The sequence below is a fragment of the Leishmania donovani genome, chromosome 34 (assembly GCF_000227135.1).
Source record: "Leishmania donovani BPK282A1 complete genome, chromosome 34".
Taxonomy (NCBI): domain Eukaryota; phylum Euglenozoa; class Kinetoplastea; order Trypanosomatida; family Trypanosomatidae; genus Leishmania; species Leishmania donovani.
Genome location: NC_018261.1, coordinates 1222904 through 1247073, shown reverse-complemented (window position 1 = coordinate 1247073; position 24170 = coordinate 1222904). Strand labels below are relative to the sequence as shown.

General features: G+C 56.9%; 6 protein-coding genes across 6 annotated transcripts; all 6 read right to left on the bottom strand.

Annotated features, from left to right (window-relative positions):
• Positions 1-1929: 1929 nt before the first annotated feature.
• LDBPK_342900 (hypothetical protein, conserved) lies at positions 1930-3840 on the bottom strand (the record flags this gene model as incomplete). Its single annotated transcript, XM_003864401.1, has 1 exon — positions 1930-3840. One exon carries the CDS (start codon positions 3838-3840, stop codon positions 1930-1932), a length of 1911 nt encoding a protein of 636 aa, XP_003864449.1.
• Positions 3841-6682: 2842 nt separating this feature from the next.
• LDBPK_342890 (mitochondrial carrier protein-like protein) lies at positions 6683-7759 on the bottom strand (the record flags this gene model as incomplete). Its single annotated transcript, XM_003864400.1, has 1 exon — positions 6683-7759. The coding sequence occupies one exon, from the start codon at positions 7757-7759 to the stop codon at positions 6683-6685; it is 1077 nt and encodes a 358-aa protein (XP_003864448.1).
• A 3890-nt stretch (positions 7760-11649) lies between these two features.
• LDBPK_342880 (hypothetical protein, conserved) lies at positions 11650-12186 on the bottom strand (the record flags this gene model as incomplete). Its single annotated transcript, XM_003864399.1, has 1 exon — positions 11650-12186. The coding sequence occupies one exon, from the start codon at positions 12184-12186 to the stop codon at positions 11650-11652; it is 537 nt and encodes a 178-aa protein (XP_003864447.1).
• Positions 12187-13439: 1253 nt separating this feature from the next.
• Positions 13440-15239, bottom strand: LDBPK_342870 (hypothetical protein, conserved; the record flags this gene model as incomplete). The annotated part of the gene is made up of 1 exon (XM_003864398.1): positions 13440-15239. One exon carries the CDS (start codon positions 15237-15239, stop codon positions 13440-13442), a length of 1800 nt encoding a protein of 599 aa, XP_003864446.1.
• Positions 15240-16262: 1023 nt separating this feature from the next.
• On the bottom strand, positions 16263-17315 carry LDBPK_342860 (hypothetical protein, conserved; the record flags this gene model as incomplete). Its single annotated transcript, XM_003864397.1, has 1 exon — positions 16263-17315. One exon carries the CDS (start codon positions 17313-17315, stop codon positions 16263-16265), a length of 1053 nt encoding a protein of 350 aa, XP_003864445.1.
• Positions 17316-20217: 2902 nt separating this feature from the next.
• Positions 20218-23043, bottom strand: LDBPK_342850 (protein kinase, putative; the record flags this gene model as incomplete). The annotated part of the gene is made up of 1 exon (XM_003864396.1): positions 20218-23043. The coding sequence occupies one exon, from the start codon at positions 23041-23043 to the stop codon at positions 20218-20220; it is 2826 nt and encodes a 941-aa protein (XP_003864444.1).
• Positions 23044-24170: the final 1127 nt, after the last annotated feature.

Genomic DNA, 24170 nt, shown 5'->3' with positions numbered 1-24170 from the left:
CGCACACGGCGCAGGCGCGGCCCGGGACTACACTCGAAGTCGCCGCGTCGGAGCAAAAGCACAGAACACAAGAGGGGGAGGCGTGTACGTTTCGAATCCTTGACACGACTCGTAGTCAGCCGGTGCAAACCTGATCATCATGACCGCGAGCCACTTCGCCACAGCGCCAGCCCAGCCCTTTCCGTCGGCACGCACAGTCCGCAGCCGTACACGAGGGCACGCTCTGGGCTTTCCCCACACAGAGTAGGTGCTGCATCCTGATCGAAAGCTGAGGTGGCCGGCATCAGGAGGCGCGGAGAGACAAACTTTCAGATAAGGCAGCAGTTAGCATCGTGAAAGAACAGCAAGCCACGGAAGAGAAAGGAGCAGAGAGGAGCTCAATGAGAGTATCGGGAAAAAGAGTGAACAGCAAATTGTTACCGATAGAAGTTCGTAAAAGGATAGCGAAAACGAGCTGCGCTCACACCCATGCTCACACACACACAAATACAAGCACACATCAAAGATGTGTGAGGAGGAGGAAACGCAAAAAAAAAATTGACTGTGAAAGAGTTCGACAACATATATATATATATATATTTCTGTGCGTTTGTAGTCTTTTCGATCGCTACTCACGTTTACGACGATGGTGAGATGCCTTTGGAGGGGTGGGGGTATCGTCCCTTCAACGCGGGTCTGCGTTGTTTGTCATAGAGCGTGCAGTACAGAGAGGAAGAGAGAACATGATAAAAAAAAGAGACTTCTGCTGTGTCACGCGGCGCCTCGTTTCTGCCCTCACACATACAACCACCCACCCACCCGTACACACGCATACGCGTCTACATCCTTTCCACAGTACCTCTCTTTCTTCTTTCTCTGCTGTAGAGACTGAAGAAGACAAAAGGGCAGAACTGGCCCCATCTCTTATATGTGCCTTACGTGCGCGTTGGAGGGAGACACGAAGCAACACAGAGGAGGTGGGCCCTTGCGTCTCCTCGGAAAAGTTTCGCCTTTTTTCGGGAACGTGCTTTGCCTTCACGCGAAGGACGAGGTAAGGCCGTGCTAGCGCATCCGAAGAAACACTTTCTCACAGACAAAAATACACATCACACAACAAATGGATTAATGAGTTCTCGCTTTCTTCGTTTTGGTTGATGAAGGCGGTGAGATACTCTGGCGTGCTCAACACGACGACAAGCCCTGCCGTTATCCACCTCTGGGTCCGATGAGCCCTCGTATCGAGGGCCGAATAATATGGTGGCCTGTGTGTCTGTATCTCTGTGTGCGTGTGTGTATCTGCCTGCTTTTGCTACCCGAATGCTTGTAGGATTTCCGTCTCATCAGCGCGCGTTCCCTCTGCTTCTCTTTACCACCGCCTCTCCACTCGTAAAACAAAGGGAGGAATCAGACCCACCCCTCGCAGCGCGTAAACGCACCGTTCGCCATCACACCGACACAGAACCCCAGAAATCGTTGACCAACGAATGTTGAGAAGAGGAGCAACAAGAGGGTGCGCCTGGAGACGAAGGGCAAAAGAGCGACGGCGACAACGGCGAGAAGAAAAAAAAAAGAGGAGGAGCGGGGCGCCCTTCCATGAAAAGCGAAAGAAAAGGAGGTCAGCAGAACAACAAAAAACAACAACGAAATGGGCACCCCCTTCGCGCAGACAAGAGGCAAAGGTGCGTGGGCAGGTGAGCAAGACAGGCACACACACGCACACGCGAAACAAAATAAATGCCTCCATTCTCCGTGGCAGCACCACAACAGAAAGATAACCGAAAGAAGAAAAAGGTACCAATACACTCATCAGCGGAATACACACTTAAGAACAAGTGTGAACAACTCCGGTGGATGGTGATGGAAAAGAGAGTCGGAGAAGAGGGAGAGGGTGTGTGGGGGCGGGGAGCAACCCTATGAGCCAGCGGTGATCGGATTCAAAGAAAAGGTGCACTATAATCTGCCTTCAAGAAGATGGGCAATATGAAAGAGACGCAGATGCAGGTAGCCATCAAAGAAAAAGGTGGCAAACAATATGAAGGCGAGACACACCATCGGAATCAGGCCTCGCTGAACATAGGCGATCATGATGGACTGGCAAGGGTAGCTGTCGTACTGCATGTGAAAGCAATTGCAGAGCCTCTTATCCGCGTAAATGCTGGTGCACGGGATGGTGATGCCGCTGCACCGCTGAGCACTGTAGAAGCCGCACAATCGAGGCGCCATGACATCGCTCTCCACGAAACTGAGGAGTCGCTCATAACTCGCATGCCCACCAATGATAATCATCGCCATTGTGGAGCAGGCAGTGGCACTCAGTGTGAAGAAGGCGCGCATCGACGCCACGAAAATGCCGTCACGAATCGGAAGTGACATACGAATCGCGTGAAGCGAAGTGCAGGCGGTGGCGAGGACAGAGACAATAACCGTGCAAAAGATGTACGGGTAAACCTTGGCAAAGTAAATGCCAACTATGTTGGGCTCGGCAGTCAAGATCGTCGTGAGCATGTAAATGAGCAGCACCAGCGTCACGATCATCTCCATCACAGCAATGCTCAGGGTTTGCTGCGGCAGATGCGTAAGAAAGAGGATGCCGGTCAGACGAAAGAGCCCTTGCGGTGCCCTGTAAGCGCGCAGCGCGTTGCGGCGGTTCTGCTCCTTCTTCTTCTTTACGCGCTTGACGTCTCGGTCGATCTTGATGAGGTGCGCAAGCTCCTCGCGGGTGGTGCGCTCGAGCAGATCGTTGTCAAGGTCTGGACAGTTGCAGCGAGACGTGATGAAGGCGCGCAGCGGAACACAGCGCGGGTTGTTGCCTTGAGAGGTGTGAATAATATATCGCCGCACGAACATGCGCAGGCACTGCATGTCGAAATACTCCTTCGTTGGGTCACGGAAAATAGAGTAGAAGCTGCTTTGCGGATCGACTCCAAACTCAACGCGGTGGATGTGCGATCGAGAAAAGGTGACATACGGTATCGGCCCCATCGTGCCCTTCTGCTGCTGCATGCGGTTGCGCACCCGCGTCGCCTCCTCCGCGTGTGTCTCTCCGAGCGCGTTCAGCAGCGCCGGCATCTCCTGGTGCTCCGTAACGCTGATGCTATGGTGGTCGAAGTCGAAGTCGAAGTTGTCGTCGTCGTCCTTTGGCTTCTGGATACTTTCGGCAACGACAGGGTTGCGCACGCAGTTGAGGTTGTCGTTGCTGTAGTTTGCCTCGATTTCCTCGCGTGCCGTGCCGCCGTGGCCGCCACTGGAAATGCCCTCCACGGCACAGTTCGACGGCGCGACGGCGACGCCTTGTTGTGAAGACTTCAAGTTTTCATCGGCACGAAAAGCGTGGCGACGCTCTAATTTGTGAAGTTGGAAGTCCTCCTCGGTGTACCGGTGCACGTGGATCAGCATGACGGTTTCCTTATTTATCGTACCAATCAGGCCCTCGTAAAAGAAAGAGCGGGTCTCACCGTTAATAGTGGTGTCGCCCTTGAAGGTGACGCATCGCCCAACCAGCTTCAACTCCGGCGGAGAAATCAAGGGCATGTGCTCGATCGGCTTGTCCAGGTGAATCACGGTACTGTTGACCACCTCTTCAATGGGTAGTTCCTGCACCTCTTCCGGCTGCTGCGGATCTGGGGCCGAGGGGGCCGCCACGCCCACGCCGCGTGCACGCTGCACAAAAGCCGAGGCACTCGCGTCATTGAGAGACACGGCAGACGTGCCGTGATCATCGAAGGATGCGACTCTATTTACATGGCGGCCAGCTTCATCCAACTGAGCAGAAAAGCTCCAGTCTGTTTGCTGTGCGGCTGTCGGCGCCCCCGCGTCCGCCTGGATCACTCCCATCCGAATCGAGTCCGTTGCCGGGAGCATCTTTATCTTTCTGTGCTATCCCTGCAGAAACTGGATCGCAGGTTGTTCTTCGTGTCCACAGCAGCGGGTCTGCGGGTGAAAATCGAGACGCCGTTTCCGTTTGGTTGTGGTGGTGGTTCCTCCTTCGCACCGTACGGCGTGGGAGAAAGATTTTTCGGTGGTACACCGAACGAAAGACCGAAGTGAGAAGTAAAGATGAGGCGCCCTGCTGAGTCTCCACAAAAATCACACCGGCACACACACACGCACGCCCAAAGGGAGGGGTGAGAGGCAGTGAGAGGGGGAACCAAACACGAAATCCGCAGCAAAGACACAAACGACAGCGCTCCTGACAACAACAGGGCGACAGAGAAGAAAAAACAGAAGTGAATACGAGGGTGAGGTCACTTAAAAAAAAAGTGAACTGAAGAGGGCACTACTCGGAGAAAAAACGCACAGGCAGTACGTTGCTGACGCGGCAAACCTTTGCTTGTTCAGTGCGACATACTGAGCGGTGTGCGCGTGCGTCAGTGTGTGTGTGTGTGTTTGTGGATACGGGGATGGGTGTGAAGGACACCAGCGTCACGCCAAGAAAAAGAAAGCGAGTGAAAGAGCGCAATGGAGAGGAACAAGGCATACATCCACACATATATCTGCGTGCACCGATCGAGCGCAGAGAAACAGAATATAAAGAGTGAGACTCTCATGCACACAAGAGTATCATTCCTCACAGCTGATACCTCGTCGTCCCACGGTCGATGGTGGTGGGGGGGGGGGCGCTGTGAAGATGCCCACGAAGGGCGCTGCCACATATACCGGCCACATGCAACGCAGGGAAGGCTACAGGCGCGCATAGTTTTGCCTCAATACAGCGCCCACACCTGCATGGGCGCGGCATTAGCAGTGGAACATGCACCATCCCACTCTGCCTTTCGTGTGATGTGCGTTTCTGTTTCTTATGAAACGAAGGTGGTGCTGGTAATAGGAGAGATGCGGAGAAAACGTGGCGGACCCCTCGGTAGCTATCACCAGCACGCCTCTCACCCTCTCTGGCACATGCATATACACATATGCGTCCACTTGCGGCGGCACAGCCGCTTGAACTCACGTTCTTCCTTCGTTTTCTGTTATTCGTTTGGGTCTGTACCCTCTACTGTAGCCGCTGCAGGTGCTGTGGGTGTGGTATTCATCGCTGCTTCGTGAATAGGTAGCAGGAGTGGTGGATACGGCCGGCGTGTCGAATGATTCTGTGGACGGGCGAGACGATGTCGTAGGTGTCGCGGGCTTCCCGAAAGGTGTGACGCGTGCGACGACACGAAACACAAATAAGAAAAGTGGGCATACTCACGTAAACACCACACCTGCGCAAGATCCCATCAACACGGATCATCGACGGAAACCAAAGAAGGGTTTCTTTTCTCTCTCTCCCACGCGCGCAACGCAGTGCAGGCGAGCAACGCTTGAAGGGAGCAATAGTCACAGCGGACAGGAAGTGCCACCGACGACTACCGAAAACCACCAACATCATCCCTCCCGCGGAAAAACGATCGCACACAGGACTGCCTGACAAGAACGCCGCCGCCGCCCAAGCGAGGAGAGCCTTTCTCCGACGTGTGCATTCCTTGCGATCAAAGAGGACTCGAGCCCAACTTTACCCCCGCCCTGTCACAGGGGCACATCACGAGAAACGAAGTAACCGCAGGCACACGTCTTACAGCATGCGCCGACTCAGTCATCTGAGCTCGCCCTCTGCCTCGAACCCTGCTCGCCAAACTGCTGCGCAGCTCGCCACGCGGTGCATCCCTCCAGGGGGAGCCAAGGCTCCACACCAGTAAGCCATGCGAAGGGCTGGCAGTCGGCCGCGTACCAGTCATGCCGACACCCTGTCCATCACATGGATGGCACTCGCTTGTTCGCCGTCGCAAGTCGCTCCAAGGTGGCGCCGTTCCGAGATCGCACCACCGACATCAGCAGCCGTGCCTTGCTCTCAGCTGCCCGCGACGTAGGTGCCTAGTCCTCTCACCACCAGAAGACATTCGGCACTGGAGCCTGACAGCACGCCGAGGTGTGTCCTGATGGCAGGATCTCACAGCAACCCATTTCCTTCTCGCCTCACCCCACCCCGTGCAAAGTCCACAACTATACGCGCACCTAATCACAGCTCACCCGGCCATTGTCGCGCGACGCCCACATCCTGGTCGTCGAGGGCGGGCCGGCTGCAGTTGCACCGGGCCGCGTCCAGGGCCCTGCTCCACGGCAGTGGCGGGGGTGTCCGTGCCGCGGGTAACACGGTAGGGGGAGGAAAGAGGTGGGTGGCCGGCGTACATGCCGGGTGAGCTCGAGCAGGAAGGCGCCTCAGGCCGCGGCGTGCAGCATCATAGCGTGAAACGAGGTGTGCTTTCAGCCGACAGCGACCTGCCAAGCCCGCGTAGCATACCGAGCAACCACCCCACGGTCGAGCACCCTCGTGGCAACCACACAGAGACGGGGGCGGACGCTCTGGCGGCCGTGGGGGTGCCGCAGTTCTCGCCGAGCTGTGGGCAGCACACCACCTGAACCCCACGCTGTCGCTGCCAGTCAGCCGCCGCTGCAGGAATCCAGAGTGCCCACGGATGCCCGTGCAGGGCTGGTCGAGCGTCGACTCCGGTCGCCTCGTCAGCTCAGCATCCGTGCTCCTCCGGTGTGGGACGGCTGTTGCCAACCATGAAACCTCTGTCAGAAGCAAAAAAAAAAAGGATGTTAATGTCTTGCTGGTGATTGGGTTCACACAGATAAGTCCGTGTTTGCCGCTCTCGTGTGCGCGTACGGCGAGCTCCTTCACAGCGTACATAGCTAGACAGAGAAAGAGAGCGGGAGCAGCTTGTCAATCATCGTCGACGAGCAGTCGCTGCGCCCACTCGAAGACGACAAATGTGCAGGCGCTCGCCGGCACCGCTTTGAGGTAGTTCGCGGTAAGTCCGCTAAATAGTGACGTCACGCCTTTGTTGCGAATCATCTTTACCATGCAGTCTACCATCCCACTGTACTTCTTTGCTCGCCCGTTGGTGCCCTGCGTCTGCAGTCGGGTTCGTATCACATTCAACGGGTACGACACTGTCTGCGCCACCGTGGAGGAAAACATCCCGACCACGCCGACTTCGGCCGAATTTAAGCTTGCCTCGTGCCGCTTCATCTTCTTCACCTGCATTCGATACATCATGATAGACTGCTGCGCGCTGGAGTAGAGGCCCATTTCCAGCCCTCGGTAGACAACGATGCCGACCATGTTCGGCACGAAACCCCGGTAGAACTCCATTACACCACCCTTGTGGTAAGCAACGCGCACAATCTCCAACACACCGCCTTTGTACTCGTGGCTCCTCGACACCACAACACGCGTCTTGACCACCTCGAGTGGGTATAGAATGCCTTGTGCGCCAAGGCCGGCGAGGGCACCAATCGTGCAGTTCACAGCGAGTTGTGGCACAGTAGAGATGCATCCCAGTCGGTGAAAGGGAGGGGTGAGGATAGACGCCTCCACCGAGATGGCGCGCTCCCTCTGCCGTACCTCGTCGCTTGTCAGCATCGGAGTGACGGATGCCGCTGGGGATACAGGTGAAACAAGTGTTGGATGACCGGCGCGATAACTGCTACGTGTGCCATCGACGATGCTCTGGAGCCCCGTTGCGCCGGTGCGAGCTCTCGGCTCCTCTGTCCCCACCTTCATGAACTCACGCGTCTCCTGCGTGCGGCAGCAGATGGAGGCGCTGCGCTCATCCATTGCTTTCCACCGCGCTAACAAGATCTTCTTGCGCGCCTTTTCCCGCTCCACGCAATCCTCATACAGCGAGGACAGGTAGCGGCGAATCGAAAAGACAATGGCAAACTCGGGCCCTGCCTTGAAGCAGTTGATCGTATTGCCGCGCCAAAACGCCTTCCAGCCACCATCCGCCTTGATCATGCGGGCCACTTGCAGGAGACTCGGGTGCTGTTGGCGGACGGTCTGGGTCTTGCTGGCGACGCTGGCAGCTGCCGAGCCAACGCTCGCGGCGCAGCTCGCTGCGGCGGTCGCCGAGACGGGTTTTGGCGCCTGCACGAGATGTCCCTCCTGCGCAATGAGCTTAATCCGGTCGAGCGGGGCTGTCAGAGTACGACTTGCAGCACCTGCCACGCCACCGGCAATGAACGTGGCGATGCTGCTATACCAGTCACGACGTAGGTGTAGTGACTTGGTGACAGAAAACTCGTCATCTTCAGCATCTGGCGCTGCGGTTTCCTTCGGAGACGAGCTCGCAGACAATGATGAGGTTTCTATCAATGATCCGGACACGTTGCCAGATTGTGCTGTGCCATCAGACACCTCTGGAGGTTCCTTCGCTGCGCTATCTACTGAGGGTGCCAAGGGACTCGTGGTCCGTCTCCTTTCCGCTCCGCTTCCGTTCATGAAACGTGCGTGCGCGCGTTTAACGCGGAAACAATGGCGAAGAGGTGAACTACTTGCGAGAGAGCCAAAGGTCAGGAGAGGAACAACAACAAAAAAAAAGGCACGCGCCGTGCGAGTGATGCAAGAAACAACGCACACAAACCTTTCCACGAAGGAGGAGGGGTAGCCTTCACGTGAGGTACCTGTTTAGCCGCCGTCTGAGATTTTCGGAGATGCGCAGGCACGAGCTCACCCACACAGACACACACACACTCGAAACTACAACGCACCGATATCTCTACGTATATCGGCGCTCTACTCGTCCCCCTTGATGAGCGGTGACGAAAACGGCGTTGACCGTAGTCGCAGTCCTTTACTGTTGTTCTTCCTTTCTTCTTGGGTGTCCGTCCTATCTTTTCCACGCTTCGACTGTCGTTGTCCTACTAGCGTTACGTTGCCTATGCAGTACAGTTCCGTAAAAATTTCAGTTCGGCACCGTTGCGAGAAAAGAGTTTGTGTGATAGGGACGTCGAAGGAGTGAGGATCGTTAGACGTGCCGGCGAGGCGCTTTTGCACACCGAGGAAGCCCTCGTATCATCCAACCCTCCTTTCTCTATGTATGCGTTTGTGCACATGCGCGGATGTGTACACTGCCTTCCGCAGACGTGGTCCAAGAGAGTGACGCACGTGATAAAAAAACGGGCGAGCGCGCGTGTGTGTGTGTGTGGGGAGGGAGTGCACACAGACTCTTGTCGCGCTCATTTCACCGCGCGCAATCCAGGGAATGGGGGAAGAGGAGGGTCCGGATATGGTCTTGGAAAGTGAATAGCCTGTCATACAAGAGAGCGCTGGCGCAGAAACAACACTGCCACCTGGGAGCGAGAGCGGAGGAAGCGGAAGCGCACTATGCGACGGAGCACACACACACACACGAGGTGAAGAAGACACACAACAAAGACCGAGGCAACTTCCACGCGCTCGGTAGACGATGGATGAGAGACGCCGAGGAGGTGACGGACGTGTAGAAGCTAAGAAAACAAAAAAAAACAGAGAGGGAGATAAGTCGCGTCTGGCTGGTACTCTGCGCAGTCCATCCCTCCTGCCCTGCAGCACGTTTCTGAAGCAAACGCGAATACGAAAGTAACGCGCACAGACACAAACGAATATAAACAGAACAACGATGATGGGGAACCGGAGGGACGGGTGCTTTACATAGGAGAGGGCAACTATGCGCAACGCAGGTTTCCTCTGATGGCCGACCCCACAGCGTCGTTCGCTTTCTAGACAGAGGCACAAGACGGACGGAGGCAGGGAGCATGGATGTGTAGAATCACGACGGCGGCGCGCTAGACGAGAGGCCTTTTCGTCGCTACGCGCCACACCGATGCGCGAAATGTGCTCAGAGATGTAAGCGAAACGCGCGCACTCCAAGGTAGGTGAGCTGGTTTTCACCTTTGCTGATATGCCCCTCGCACTCGTATCGTGTGTGCTGACAGAAACCGGTGATCAACGTTAAAAGCAATGGATGTGAGACGTGGGACGAGAGCGAGCAGCAGAAGGAGGACAGGTGTGCAGCGGTGAGGGCGGAGGAGGTTGGGGTGTCGAGAGGCTGCACCCTGGCTGCTCTCACTATTGGTGTTCCAGGTGTCTTGCTTGATGTTTCAGGGCGAGGTGTGGCATGCTGACTCGGAGGCGAAGCAGGGCGAGCGACGTAGCCGCGAGAGGAGGGAAGCTACATCTTGCATACGGCTGTGCGAATGACAGTTGAAGGTACTGCTAGGTAAAGAAAGGCTCGAGGCCTTGCATTGCATGGTCTGGATAATAGATGGGGCTCTTTTACCAGTCAGCACAGCAGCGTGTGCAAGGGCTCGTTAGGCCACTAGGCACAGCAGCCTCTCTTGCGTTCCCAGAGATGCTTATCTTTTCTTACTGTGTGAGACTTACGAGGAGCGGGCGCACGTCGTGGCTGCCGTTTTCAATGTGCACCACAGGCGTCCCTTTACAAGGCACCCTTTCATCTGCGGCGTTTTTCGGTGATCAACTGCGTCGACCGCGTAGTTTAAGGTGTTAGGCCGCCCATCTGCACATGCGTCTCCGCGACTCGCTGTAGGGTGCACGCCGTTCAGAGGTGCGAGTGGGGTGCTGTATAGACGTCATAACGAGACATGTGCAGAATAAATAATGGCATCATATACCAAGGCGGTGCGTGACGAGCTTGGCAACAGACATACACAGCGACGACTCACCGACCGAAAAAATGAGAAGTGTGCACACGCGACAGAGCTAGTGTGTGCTCAGGGGAGAGAGAGAGAGAGACAGAGATGCGAGAAGCGAGCAAAAAGCGTCGTCCGAAGAACAGCGCCGCGACTGAGATCAACCAAACGAGGGTACGGGGGCTGGTGGGCAAGGAAGAGGCGCACCCACGGCGACCTGCACTGCACAACAGCGTCGATAAATGAAGACACAACGAGGGGATGAGCGGGTGAGAAGGTGCCTCTAAAAGCAACAAACCCAGCACGCGAGCACACACACACTTGCAGAGAGGAAGACGGAGAGAGCGAGAGCCGATAACCACACCAAAGACAGAGGCGAAAGGGACAGATAGCGAGCGGACGACACCAGGCGAGGGATATGGACATGCTCGTTAAGAGGGAAGGAACAGAGAACAAGATAACATACGCACGCACGGCCATACACGCAGAGAGAGAGAGAGAGGAGAATGCCCGCTTTATTCTGGAGGAAGTTGAGGTGGTGATGGTGGTGGCCTGTGCACACAAGAGGGGCCTTTCGTTCTCGTAGACGGGGATGGGGAAGTGAGTGGTGGGTGGGTGAGGAGGTGAGACACCAAACAAAGGGATTCCCCAAGAGAGGGTGAGAACCGCCACGGCGCACGGAGGGCAACAGCGACAAAAAGAATGAGTAAACTAGAATACAATAGGGAGAGGATGGGTGGTGGTAGGGGTCGCAAGAGCCAACACAGAGAGAAACATGTGTACGCGCAAACACGCACACAAGAGCACCCGGTGAAGACCGAGAGAGAGGAAGCGTAGAAGGGATGGGCCAGATGCAACGAGCTAACGCACACCACTAACAGACGTTACGGAGTAAGAGAAGGCTCTACAGTAAGATGCGTACAGGAAGCACCTCCTCTAAAGGGCAACGCTAACAGCATCCCTCTTTTTCTTTTCCCTTAAACAGCTCTCTCGCTTGCTCGCTCTCTCCCTCTCGCGTCTTCCCCTACCCCTTGAGCGATCGCGTAACGCCTTACCCGGGCCGGCACGCGCCCACGTCACCTCTGCACTCCAGCTGCTCTCCCTCGCTGCATGCGGCGCCTTTGAACAACCGCGCAAAGAAACCAGCACACACGTGCGTGCAGTTCCGCCAACAAGATGGGGAAGAAGAGAGAAGAGGAAACACCACAGTGTGCTTCACTCCGTCACCTTGTAGAACTGATCATCCGGGACGTACCAGCCGACAATGGGGTACTTGGAGTTGAACTTCTCCACGTACTCCTCGAGCACCTCCAGCTCCTCCTCGGAGCAATTCACCCAGTACTGGTTCAGGTACTTCCCCGTCAGGTCCGCCTTGGCCAAGGCACGAGAGGCCTCCGTACCGGCAAATACGTGATAGTGCTGCCCAGGCCCGTAAAAGTGTGGGGCGACCTCGTATACTTTCATCTTGACACTCATGAAGATGCGCTCGTTCTTGACACCGTCGTACTGGGAGAGCTGCTCGCGCGTGTAGCCCTTCTTCACGATACCCGAGACAGGACGGATGCCGCTCCCAGGCGCTTCGCCAGCAGAGGATGACGTGCGCTTGCGCACCGCGGCGCCAATCTTGTGTCCGAGCATGCCTAGATTTTTAGCGAAGTCCTTATTCCTCCACAAGTAGAACATGGACATTGTTGCAGCCGCCGCCGTCACAGCCGCCACCACAAGGAGCTGCTGCTTGCCGTCGGAAGACATGAGGACGCAAGGCACGAGTGGGGTGATTCCTTCTTCGTTGGCGAGCGCAGGCCTCCGCGAATAACGTGAAGAAGCGCTTCTCTGCAAGAGCCCGCTCTACGCGGAGTTCGTGCCGCGCCAACGCGACTTTGGTGTAGACACCCGCTCTGAGAACGCACGATTTTGGCAAGCGCTAGCGCCGCCAAAACGCGCAAGACGCGCAGATAGGCAAGGGGAACGCGCCAAACAAGAAATTGTGGGATACCGAAAAACAGCAAAAAGCCGCAGGAAAAAGCAACGGGAATACGTGTGTGCGAATCTAGTTGCCTGTTCTCATATCGCAGGGGCTGCGTGGAACACTCCAAAGGTGGATCGGTGAGGGGAGGAAGCTGGAGGGGGGATCTCTGTAAAGAAACGAGATGGATAGGGCGTTCTTTAGAACCTAGACGGGACAAACACAGCGGGGGTTCGTTTGCCAGACACAACCAAAAAGGAAGAAAGGGAAGATGAGGAGATGACGACGTCGAACAGGGGTGTGTACACTACTCAGCAGCTGCAATACGGCGCCACAGTGATGTGGCGCAGGTGCACGCAATTTTTGCGCGTAGGAAGAGCTTCTATTCTTCACAAAAACAAAGCACTGGTGAAGGGCATGCCGTAATCCGTCACGGTAGCCGGGCGCCGTGGACCGGGACAAGGCTTGAGATGTCCGCTGTGACCCTCTTGTCTGTGGAGAAACGGTTATCCCTGCCGGTTACCGGGTGCGGCAGGCACGCGTGCAGCGACAACACGACGGAGTCTGAAAAAAAAAACCATTTCTGCAATAGAGGAGAGCATTTACATGGCCAGACGGTACATGGCATGTCTCTGCAGCAAACGACCGTTCAAGGCGGGTTTCGAATCGCCAACCTACAGAAAACTACAACAAAAGGCTCAGATAAGGAGTGGGCGGGCAGGCAGGATGAGTCTCAGGTCCTTTACAGACTTCTCTCAACAGCCTGCGTGCGCCACGAGAGAGACGTACGTCTCCTTGATCAGGTCCCGCCCCGCGTCCTCTCGCCTGCCTAGTTACCATCCGCCCTCGTTATTCTTCACAACTGTACATCGGCGAACCGCCGCCAGCGGCTTCTAAAAGATGGCGTAACAGCAACGAAGCGGGCTTGGTGCAACGTGCCCACGCGTCTCATGCACACGCACCCGCAACGACAGCCGCAAACCGCTAAGCACGTACCCACGCAAACAGACCGTAAGTTTTCCGCACCTGTCCGGCAGCTTTAGTACACGGACTGCAGGCACGGGTTGCCGTAGGAATTGTCATTTAGTGGAATGCTCTGGAAGTCGTTGTGCAGCATCGCCACCTTGGCGCCTTCGCGAATGCGCACCGTCGCATCGGCCGCGAAGTAGTTTTGTCGCACGAGCACTGAGCTCGCGCCGCCCTGGCAATCCAGTCCGTAGTGGGCGGACCCCTCGACGTAACTACGGCGAATCGACACCAGCCGCGACGACCTATCAAGCAAAAGCGCCGCATTGGCGAAGTGGTGAAACGAGTTGCTGTCCAAAGACGTGTCGCACGCCTCTGGTGCCAGCTGTTGGGGCGTCTTTGGGGCTGCCTTGTGATGAGAAACGTAGACGGTGTAGCTGCCCTTCACGTACACACCGACCCCGAGGCACAGAAAGTCGCAACCGTGAACCATCAGCTTGGCGCAGTCTGACAGGATTCCGACTGCCGCGCTACGGTCGTGGAGAGCCGCGCGCGCGGCTTCCTGGAGCTCGCCGCCAAGGGCGACGGGAAAGGATAGCACGCCGGCAGCCTTGTGGTCGGCGCTGTGATCGTCAGCCGCGTCTGTCGGCGAGACAGGTCGGCCATGACCAGCGCTGTCGTCATCACCGCCGTCCACCTCTAAGGAAGCGGCGGCGCCGGCGTTCTGCGGCGACACACCCGGCAGCGCCGCAGCCCACAGGATATCCTGCTTCACGCCGGTAAAGAGACACTTCCGCACCCCCACCTGCGCGCTCGGGAGCGCGTAGATGCCGCAGCGCTGCGGAGCCTCGAAGCTGCACTTGGTGCACTGCACGCGGCAGTACTGGCTCACGAGGAGCAGCGGCCGATCCAACATGGCGGTGTTAGTGATGCCGACGAAACGGCAGTTTTGGAAGGAGACGTGGGCGCGATGTACTTGTACAGGCCCGGCAAACGTCATGTGGCGGAACACCACGTTCGCCCAGCGGTCGGGATGGGCGAACGTCATGAGGTAGTCGGACTCCTGCTTCGCGCGCTGCACCGCCTCCTCCGTTTGTCGCATGTATTGCGCCTCCAATTCCGCCTTCTTCCTCTCCAGCTCCTCAACCTGCTCTGGTGTCAGCTTCGGTTTTGACTTCTTTTTGTTCTTTGCCGTTTTTTTCTTCTTGGTGGACACCCCTGCCGCGGCTGCGGCGTTGTCGGCGGGGGGGTCCAGCGTCACCGCGTCCAGGTCCGGCTTTTCCGGAAGTTGCGGCGGCACGACGATGATGGGGGCGACACCTTCGATGGAGCATGGGCCGCGAATCACAACGTCGCGTGCGGCATAGCTGGCTCCCACCAAAACCTCTTGCGTGTACCGTCGGTCACTCGCGGCATCTGCGTAGGGGTTGACAGCCTCCTCCTTCGGTGCAGGGGCCGCGATTTGCTCGCTAGGTGCCGTCGCCTCTGTCGGCTGTGCGGGTGCTGGCTCCCAGGTCTTCACCAGCGCCTGGGCCTGCGCACACTGATGACGAGACACACCCTCGACGAAGAATTGATCCGCTACCTCCACGACGAATGGAGCCTGTGCCGCTCCGCTGTCCGCGTCGTCGTCAGCTTTCTCCGTCGGGAGGACAAGGACATTAGTGCGCGGCAGCGGCGCTGCAACGACCCCGTCGGCGTCCGTGTTGGCTGCGATCACCGACCTACTCGCCTGGCTCACAGACTCGATCGTGTCGTACGAGGACCAGCCGCCAATGAACACGGTGCCCGTTCCGTTCTTGATCGTCGCAGGTTCTGGCAGAACCTCCTTTTTGGAGGAGTTTGCCTTTGTTGACTTCTTCTTGGCAGGCATGAGCAGAACGGAAGCAAAAGGAAGGGGGGGGTGATGGCAGACTCACACGCACACAGTCACAGAGGCAGCCGTGTGACCGACGACGATGACGGCGAAAATGGGAGGAAAGGCCTACGCACGGACCTGAGGAGCTCGTTCACCGCGTGTGTATGTGTGCGAAAAGCCAGTACGGGCATTGGCCGAATGAGAAGAACATAGCCGTGAGCGGCGCAGAAGGCAAGTGCGTGAGGGGAGGGCAGAGCCAGAGGCGAGAGAAGGATGTCCGGGTGCAAGCTCGGAAAGGAAGAACGAAACACGCAACACAGGTGAGCCCTCGGTGAGGGTGGGGGTACACGCGCCAGCAGAGGACTGGGACAGACTTGCAGCTCATGTGTCAGAGCCGAGGTTCTGGGAGGGACCAGGAGGGGGTGCGTGTGTGTGTGTGTGTGTGGAGGGAAGCTGCCTCATCCACCTCTCTCCCCTCTCTCCTTCAAATTGCTTGAGAACATCGCGCGTTTTGTCGTTGCTTCTCACTGGCCGGCCAATCGCTACACTTGGGCGTAAAAACATGCATATCCCAAGAAGTAGCATGCCAAGGCCGGTCAGATGCTCTGCAGTGCTCCTTCAGCGGAGGCTCGAAACCCGTCGCACGGAGCGCGACAAATTTTTTCTTTGTGTGTGTCAGCGTGTCTATGTGAGAGTTGGGTGCGCGCGGGGGGGGGAGGGGGCTCACCGTAGTGAACATCTTTTCTCCTTCTTTGGCAGACCTGGGATAAGGAGAGAAAGCACAATCACATCATGCGCTCCGAAAGGCGTGTTGGTGTCTTCTCGTTGAGGGGCGGGTTGGGGGTGGAGGGTGAGGGGTAAAGCTCCGAGACAGCAGCACGTCAACAAACAAAAACCTAAATACGATTCCCTAACATGCACGCTCACGGCATGCGTCTTGGCACTGGAGAACACAACTCTGCTCTTCTTTCGTGGGCAAGCACTCTCACGCCTGTTCCTCGTACCAAGAGCACAAGCGCGAGCACGCGCAGACCCCTTTTATTGCGTATGGCCGTGACACACCCACAGTGGCGGTCGTCGCTTTTCACCAAGCGGCAGAGGCAACTTGGTGGCAAACGGGTGCTCCCCCTCCCTCGCAGGTTTGGCCATCGTAATGTCTGTCAGCCTAGTTTCAATGACCATCTTGGCACTTCTCACAGTCACCCACGAGCACTGGCAGCAGTAGGCTGCCGCCGCCGAACTCGAACGCAGGACGCCGCGGGATGCCTCGGCACCGTCCTCCACCCCCACCGGCGTCGCACTCGCCAAACGGCACCAGTCTGGATAGTAGTTCCGCAAAGTTAAGTACAAGTTCACGCCGTCGTCGTCCCACTCGGCGCCCTGAAGCCGCACTACCATGTAGTTGCACTGGCGACACAAAATGTTCGGGCAGCCTCCGTCAACCGTAAAGTCGCCGTGATGATCCAGACAGCCATTGCCCAGTTTCGCTATAGCAGCGTGAAACGCGCCCTTCCGCAGCATCGCTTGAATGCGGGAGGTGTCCAGGCTCGCCTGCTCATTCGCCGCGATGGCGCGCAGCTGCTGCAAAGTCGGGTGGCCGGCATCGCGGATGAGGGGTGTTCCAAGGTTCGTGAGATAGCATCGCGAGGCACACGCGTAGGAGCCCTCCGAGCCTGAGAGGGACGGAAACGGGACCGGGAAGAGCACGGGCTTCGACATGCGGGTAAGCGATCGCGCGCTCAGATCCTTATCAACCAATTCTCCAGGTACGTTGTGGGAAGCCACGGCATGACCGACGTCGCCGTCGGCGTCACCATCCTCATCGAAGGAGTGCCCGGCTAAGCAGCGAGTGGGGGCGACTGTTGTCGCGGAGGTGGACGGATCCGCACGGGAGGAGGAGACTGAGGTTGGGTTACGCTGCTGCAGAGCATGCATCTTAGAGCCCGTGAACATGCGGATGTCCTGGCCGTCGTCGCTCTCCTCATCCCACTCCGACCGCCGGCGAGACGGTCCAGGAGCAGAGGCACAGTTAGATTCGTTGTTGTGCTTTTCAGGGAAAAGCTCGTCAATTAGACTGTCGAGCTCCGACATGCTGAGTAGCGGTCGTAGGAGCGGAGGGCGGTGGCACACAGTCTGTGCGGAACGCGGCAAGGCCCTCCACCGGTGGATCTTCTCTACGTATGTGTTGTCGCTGTGTGTACTGCTGCTACGAGTTTCAGGCAGTGCAGACCACGATGACCCTCAGAGGGCCTCTGCCAGGTGGTGGGAAGGGAGGGGGTGGAGGAAGGCGCGACAACGAAAGTTGTAGGAGGACAACTCCACAGTATGCATGAGCAAAACGGCAGAAGGACAACGACTGGAGCCTTGGGAGGTGAGAGGCCTCGGCAAGGAGAGAGCGCGATCAGATGATTCATTGGACTGCCTCTGCTTCACTCGTCGGGCCTCCCTCCATCCCCCCGAAAATAAAAGCACGAATGCCGCACGTAAAACACTGACACAGTATCACGACTAGACAAAGTGATCTGAGAAGCGAACAAAAAGAGAGACTGGCTCCACACAAGAGGACGTCGCACGTGCGTTCGCGACGTCATGCAAAAAAGCTGTTCTCCGGGACGCGGCAGACGATAGACTAGAGTTCGAGGCTGACCTCGTGGGCTCCCATAAGTGTGCCTTTCCCTTGTTTGGTTGCCTTGAAAGAGGAGAGCTATCCATCACCATGTGGCAGTGTCGTTCATTTTTGTTGTTGTTGAGAGGATTATAGACAGCTGAAGAGGAAGAGAGGAAGACACACAGAAGACATGATGGAAACACGCACACGCACAACGGCCAGGGAATATACATATATGCACACATATATATGTGTGCATATATGTATACAAATAACTTAAGCGAACCACAAAGCGCTGGGGGGGGAGCAAGAGGGAGAGGCGCCCTTGATGGTCGTGACGGTGGTGGCAGCCACCACAACAGCAAAGCAGAGACAGCCCAGAGGCTCGAAAAAGGCTTCACACACCTCAAACACACACACACACAAGACGCAGTCGACATGCACGCCTGCATTTTTCGTATGGTGAAGTCAACGCCCAACACTAAATGCGAGTCAAGAAGGGAAACAAGGAGTGGAGAAGGTGAAGGGAAAAAAGCAATAAGAAAACACAGCAAAGACGAAACCGAAACCGACTCAAGCGAAAAATGACGAGAGAAGCCGATGATGAGTGGAGGGTAAGCGGCGTGAGGTAGATGACAGACGGAGTAGACAGCGGAGAGTGGAGGAGGGGGGGGGGGCAAAGTGCTACAGCTACCGCCTGGAACAACCAGAGCACAAAAAGAGAAGTTCATGGAAATGCAACAAAAATAGCGCATGGCCCTCGGCCCCCTATTCCCCACCGCCATCATTGGGTCTGGCATGGCAGCACTAACAGAACGTGCGTCGCACTCGCGCGCACCTTCCAACTGTGCCTTTACAAAGATCGACAAGACTTGCTTGTCAAGCGCAACAGTGTCGAGAGGACACATGTTCCTCTCCCCCGCCCTCTTATTCCCATGTGGCTAGCGAGACCCGCAAACTGCACAACGTGAGGCTTCTACAATGTGCAGAGAGCAGACAACGTCCGCCACAGCGGAAGAAAAAATTGCACATAGAAATGTGTATTTGCTGCATTCACTCCTCAGTGCGCTATCGCATGCACATAACGGGGCCGAGGCTGGAGTGTTCTACAACTACAAGGACTGCTCACCGTCGCGAAACTCGTACCACCACAAATACATGCACGCACACTCACGGGTGCGCGGCCGTTTAAACAGCCGATCCAACTAAACGCAAGCCTCGAAAAAAACCATATCCGAACAACAGATGTACGTGCTGCTATGGTACCCAAGAAGTAAACAGAGAACGCATGGCAGCGAAAATAAAAAACGGCAAGAACATGGCGACAATAGAGGAATAAAGGACAGCGGCGCGGTGCGTACAAACACTTACGTAGACACACACACACACACTCATACACACGACGCAGAGGAGCACTGGAAAAACACTATAACCGTGGCAAGGAGACACAAGAAAACGCTACCAGTAAACAGCAGCATTCAGAAACGAGAAAAAAGCGAGGAACACAAACGCAGAAGTACTAAGGCGGAGAAAAGAGAGGAAACGACGCAAAAAAGGGCGGATACAGATACGGTGGTGTGAACGGGCGCCAAAGACACCGTGGTCAGACACCTCACCGAAGCACACTGCTCCGACCACCCTTCCGCCCTCTTACTCGCCCCCCCCCTCTCCGATTCTCTTCCCTCTACATTGTTGTTTATCGCATCTATTTTTGTTATGATATGTCTCTTCTCCTTTTTCGTCTTCCATTCCCCTCCACCTCTTCAGGTGTACGCCTCAACGGCCCTTCGAGAGGGCGCTGGGGGGGGGCCAAACAAGTCCAGCAAGCTCAGCACAGCAAAAAAAGAAGAGCACACACGCAAGCGCACACACATATACGCATGAATAAAGAAAAGAAATGTGGTGCGAGTGGTGGTGCTTGCTGTGAATGACAGGGACGAATGTCTAACGTAAACACATACATATATATATATATATGCCTACATGCGCGCACACAGAGGTTCTGAAGGAGAGAGATTCGCACAAAGGCCGCTCGTGTCTCCTCCTCTCAGCGTCCTTTTATTTCTGGTCTGCTTCGCTGGCCGACTCGTATGCACGCCCTTTCGTCATTGTCCCAGTTCCTGTTCGGCTTTCCTGCTCCTCTGCCGGAAACGCACCATTTCCGGCTTTGCTCTATGCAAAAGGCGCCTACCAGCAACAACACCAAATAATAACGGCGATGGGGGCCGGCGTCGACACATGTACACATAAACATGCAATCTCGACCGCACAACAACCTAGAAGCTCCTATGGGATATTAATGTCCCGCAAGCATCCGCCCAAACACAAGGCTGAGGGTACGGGATAGCGGCCAGCGCTGCTTTGAAATCAGCGACGCGGCTCAGACTACATTACAACGCATTCGCACTGTAACTTCTTCTTAGATGACGCCTTACCATCCTTACCGTAGTGCGCCTCCCCTTGCTCGTCTGCTGCCACGGAGGCGTCAAGATCGGCGGTGGGGCCGACCATGTGCTGATGCCATCGGCCTGCCCCCCTCTTCGTGATGTCTGGAATGTCGCATTCGTTTTCGCGCTGCTGTTGACCCGATCGGCGCTTTAACCCGTTGCGCTCGGCGGCCGTCTCTCTCCAGTGAGTAGCGTTGTTTGGTTCCAGCGCTGAGTTCGCCAGCGACCCAGCTGCTGGGGAGCTGCCGGGCGGATCAGCGCCAGAAGCTACCGCGGCATTAAAATAGGAAACAGGCGCCATGGGGGGACTATACGCACCGCTACCGTTTTCACGCAGGGAGTATTCGTTGTGGTCGTACTCGCCCGAACTGGCTTGTGCGCGGGGTGACTCGCTGCCTTCGGCGGCAAGACACGCTGTAGTGAGAGGAATGTCGACAGAATCGCCTTGCGGGCGCGGTCCACGGTTCTGCACGGAAACATCTACCCCGACCGGCGGGTTGCCGTGCATACTATCCTGACAAGCGCCAGAGCCGCCAATGTCAACCTCGCTCACACGTAGTGTGCCGCTGTTATGCGGATGCAGAGCGTCTGCCGGGTATCCACTCGCGGTGGCGCCATTTCCTGCAGCGCCATTGCCGCTGCCTACGCGGCTGGCAGCGCTGTTCGGTTGGGCCGCATCGGGGTGCAGGGGCATGTGCAGGAGCTCTCGTGAACCCATTTCTACAGCGCCAGGCAGTGGAGCTGCCCTACGAGGTGGCGGTTGCAGCGGTCTGCCACTAGCGTTGCCGTCGATCGAATGCCCATTTCCCGCGGCGTCAGGTGCCGGGCCGACATCGCGAAGGTGCGCCGCCGAGCCCTGCACCGCTCCAGCACCCGCGTTCACGACAGGGGCACCGTCGGCGTCTATGCAAGAGTCCGCCAATGACGAGTCGATCTCCCACTCTACCGGCTTATTGGGCGGATAGCCGCGACGCTCCAGCGCGCGATGCATGAGCGTGAGGAGCAGGTCGTAGTCCGGTTCGTCCTCGTAGCGGAGGGTCTGCAAATGAGCTAAGAAGGGCTGAAACTCTCGTGGCAGGTTGCGCACGAGATGCGGGCTGATGGACTCCTCCTTGCAGCGCCCAATGTCATCCTTCTCCTTGTACTTGCGCCACGGTAGGGTGCCGGTGGCAAACTCTACGAGCATGAAAAGCAAGCTCCACAAGTCATCTACGCGGCCCAGCTCCTGGTGGTGATGCGAGGCGACAGAGGCGTACCGGCTCGTTCCACGAAACCCGGCGTTTTCGCGCGGCGGGCGGATTTCGCCGTTCGAGCGGCGGAAGCGGCGGGCGAGGCCGAAGTCGATCAAGTAGCACGTGGTGTGGTCCGGAGTGCCGGGCAGCCCGGTAACAAAGTTCGACGGCTTGATGTCGCGGTGTACCAGCCCAAGGTCGTGAACTCCGCGGATCGCTGTCAGGCACGAGACGCCGGCTTTGAGTGTCGTGTAGATGTTGAAAGTGCCATGCTGGCTTCGACGGCGCAGCTCGGCTAGGTTCGAGCCTAACTTTTCCATCACCAGGTAGTTCATTCCATTAGTGCAGCCGCTACCAAGATAGCGCACGACTTGGGGGCACGGCTGCACCTTTTTCAAGGCCAGCGCCTCTAGTCGCAGTACATTTTTGTTTTCTTGCTCCACTTTAATGCACACCTCGTTACGCTCCTCTACCGGGGGCAAATTTTCCAGTAGCTTCATGTTCTCCGAGGCTACGGTGAGACTATCCTCCTCCTCGGCCGGGCCGTCCACCTCCATGGCAGTGAACGTTTCACCGAAGGATCCGGCGCCGATGCGATTAATGATGATCCATCGACGCAAGCGCATGCCTACCTGAATCTTCGTGTGTGCTAGTTTCGGGCTGGCGGCTGCGGCGGGTTTATCGTTGCAGTTGCGGCTGCGGGCATCGCCGCCGCCGTGCGGGCCGCTGCCCTCATCGCGACGGCAGTTCCCGTCGCCCTCTTTGCCGAACATCCCTTTGCTACGGTTGTCTCCGGCGCACACGGGCGCGCCGTCTACAGCTCCGGCCGGAGAGGCTGCCCCGCCCTTGTCCTGCGCCGCGTCGGGCCAGCCCTGTTGCCGATGCGGGGTCGAAGTGACGGTAGCCATAGGCGCCGGCGACGGCCCTATACCACCGAAGGCCGCTGGTGTCTGTTGCGGCGGTGCGAGCAGCTGCTGTAGATGCGGCGGCTGTACAACGTGGCTGTTGAGGATCCGAGGTATGCCAGAAATGTTAGCTCGGCTTGGCACAGACGCGTTGTTAACCGCCGTGCTGCTGTTCGCCGGGGTGGTTATCCGCGTAACTGCAGCGATATGCGATACACCGAGGGTCGCCTGCTGTGGCCAAAGAGCCGGCTGCTCAGGCGACTGGGAGTGCCCGGAGCGGCTGCGTGGAGTGCTGCCGTGTTGCCTACCCTGGTAGTGGTGATACGAGTGGCGCGATCCCGCGGACGAGCGACTCAGGTTCAGAGACGAGCGCCGACGCAAGCGGGAAACGTTCGGGTGGCTACTCGGCGCACCGGCTGCTCCTTCAACAGCGTTGTGGTACACGCGTCGCTGGGACAGCACGGTGCCAGGTTCACCGCCTTCCTGGTGACCTGCTGCGGTAGCTTGCGCGGGCGCTGCACCGGCGTAGGCCTGCTGAAGACGATCGTTGAGCTGACGAATCTCCGCACTGGAGACGATGCTGCTAAAGTTCTGCAGGACTGTGTTGTTGCCGATATCGACTTGCATAAACGTGAGGGGGTAGACTGGGTGTCTACTCGCGTCTTTGTATGTGTGCACGCTCGCAAGTATCTCTGCTAATCCGTCCTCGCAGGTGCAGAAAGAGAAGCACGAAAATGAAAACAAAAGAAAAGGAAGAGAGCCTCAAATGGTGCGGATGCGCGCGCACACACAGACAGACGCACACGAACGGCACGGGAAGAAGGGAGAGAAAGCGAGCAGGTGCTCGCGGCGAAGCGAGTGGAAGAAGCGGAGGGGTGTGAGGTGAGAGCACGTCAGAAAGAATAAGAACCACACGCACGAAAGCTCCTGTGCGACGTTCCTGCTCACCGCGCGAGAGAACCCTGATTGCTCCGTCACCTTCGAATAATAATGGGGGAAAACACACACCTCCACGCACACCACAAAACGAATGCCGTGTAACTTGATGGGGATATTCGTTTTCAAGGCAACGAAGATCGATCCGACTGCGTGAGAAATCTCTAAAGGGGGGAGGGGAGAGGGAAGGGGAAAGAGGAGGGGTATCACGCGGAAAAATCAGCAATAAGCGTATGTGTGCGTGTTTTGGTCCCAACAAGGAGGGGAGGGGAAAGGGAGGAGGCAGCGAAAACCGTTACCTGAGCGCACGCTCAACTACGCACACAGATCAACAAGACTCCAAGAGAGAAGCAGAGAGAACAAGACAACAACAAAAACAAAGAGAGACACGCAAAAAAAAGGTGTGTGTGTGTGTGTGTATGTATGACTGACAGGTCCGTATAAGAGGCGGCGAATTAAGCGAAGGCAGCAATGCCAAAACAACACACACACACACGCTCAAAAAAGCGTCACGAGTAGGTGAAGGAATCACACAAGAGGGAAAAGGCGTATACCACGTCCGGAAATAGAGGCGAAGGAATGCCTCCGGAAGCGAGGGCCTATTCGAGACCGTGCGGAAACTCGGATTTGTACACAAACACAGAGAACGAAAACAGATACTGTCCTGCTATTTTTCCGATTCTCGCTTGCGCTAGCAAATCTAAGAAGCACTATGGTTGTGTGTTCGTGGGCACGTTCAACACCCGAACGGCGTCTCTTCCACGTAGGATTCGTTCCTGTGTAACGATGCTTACAGGACGGCGGTGCTTTCCGGGGCG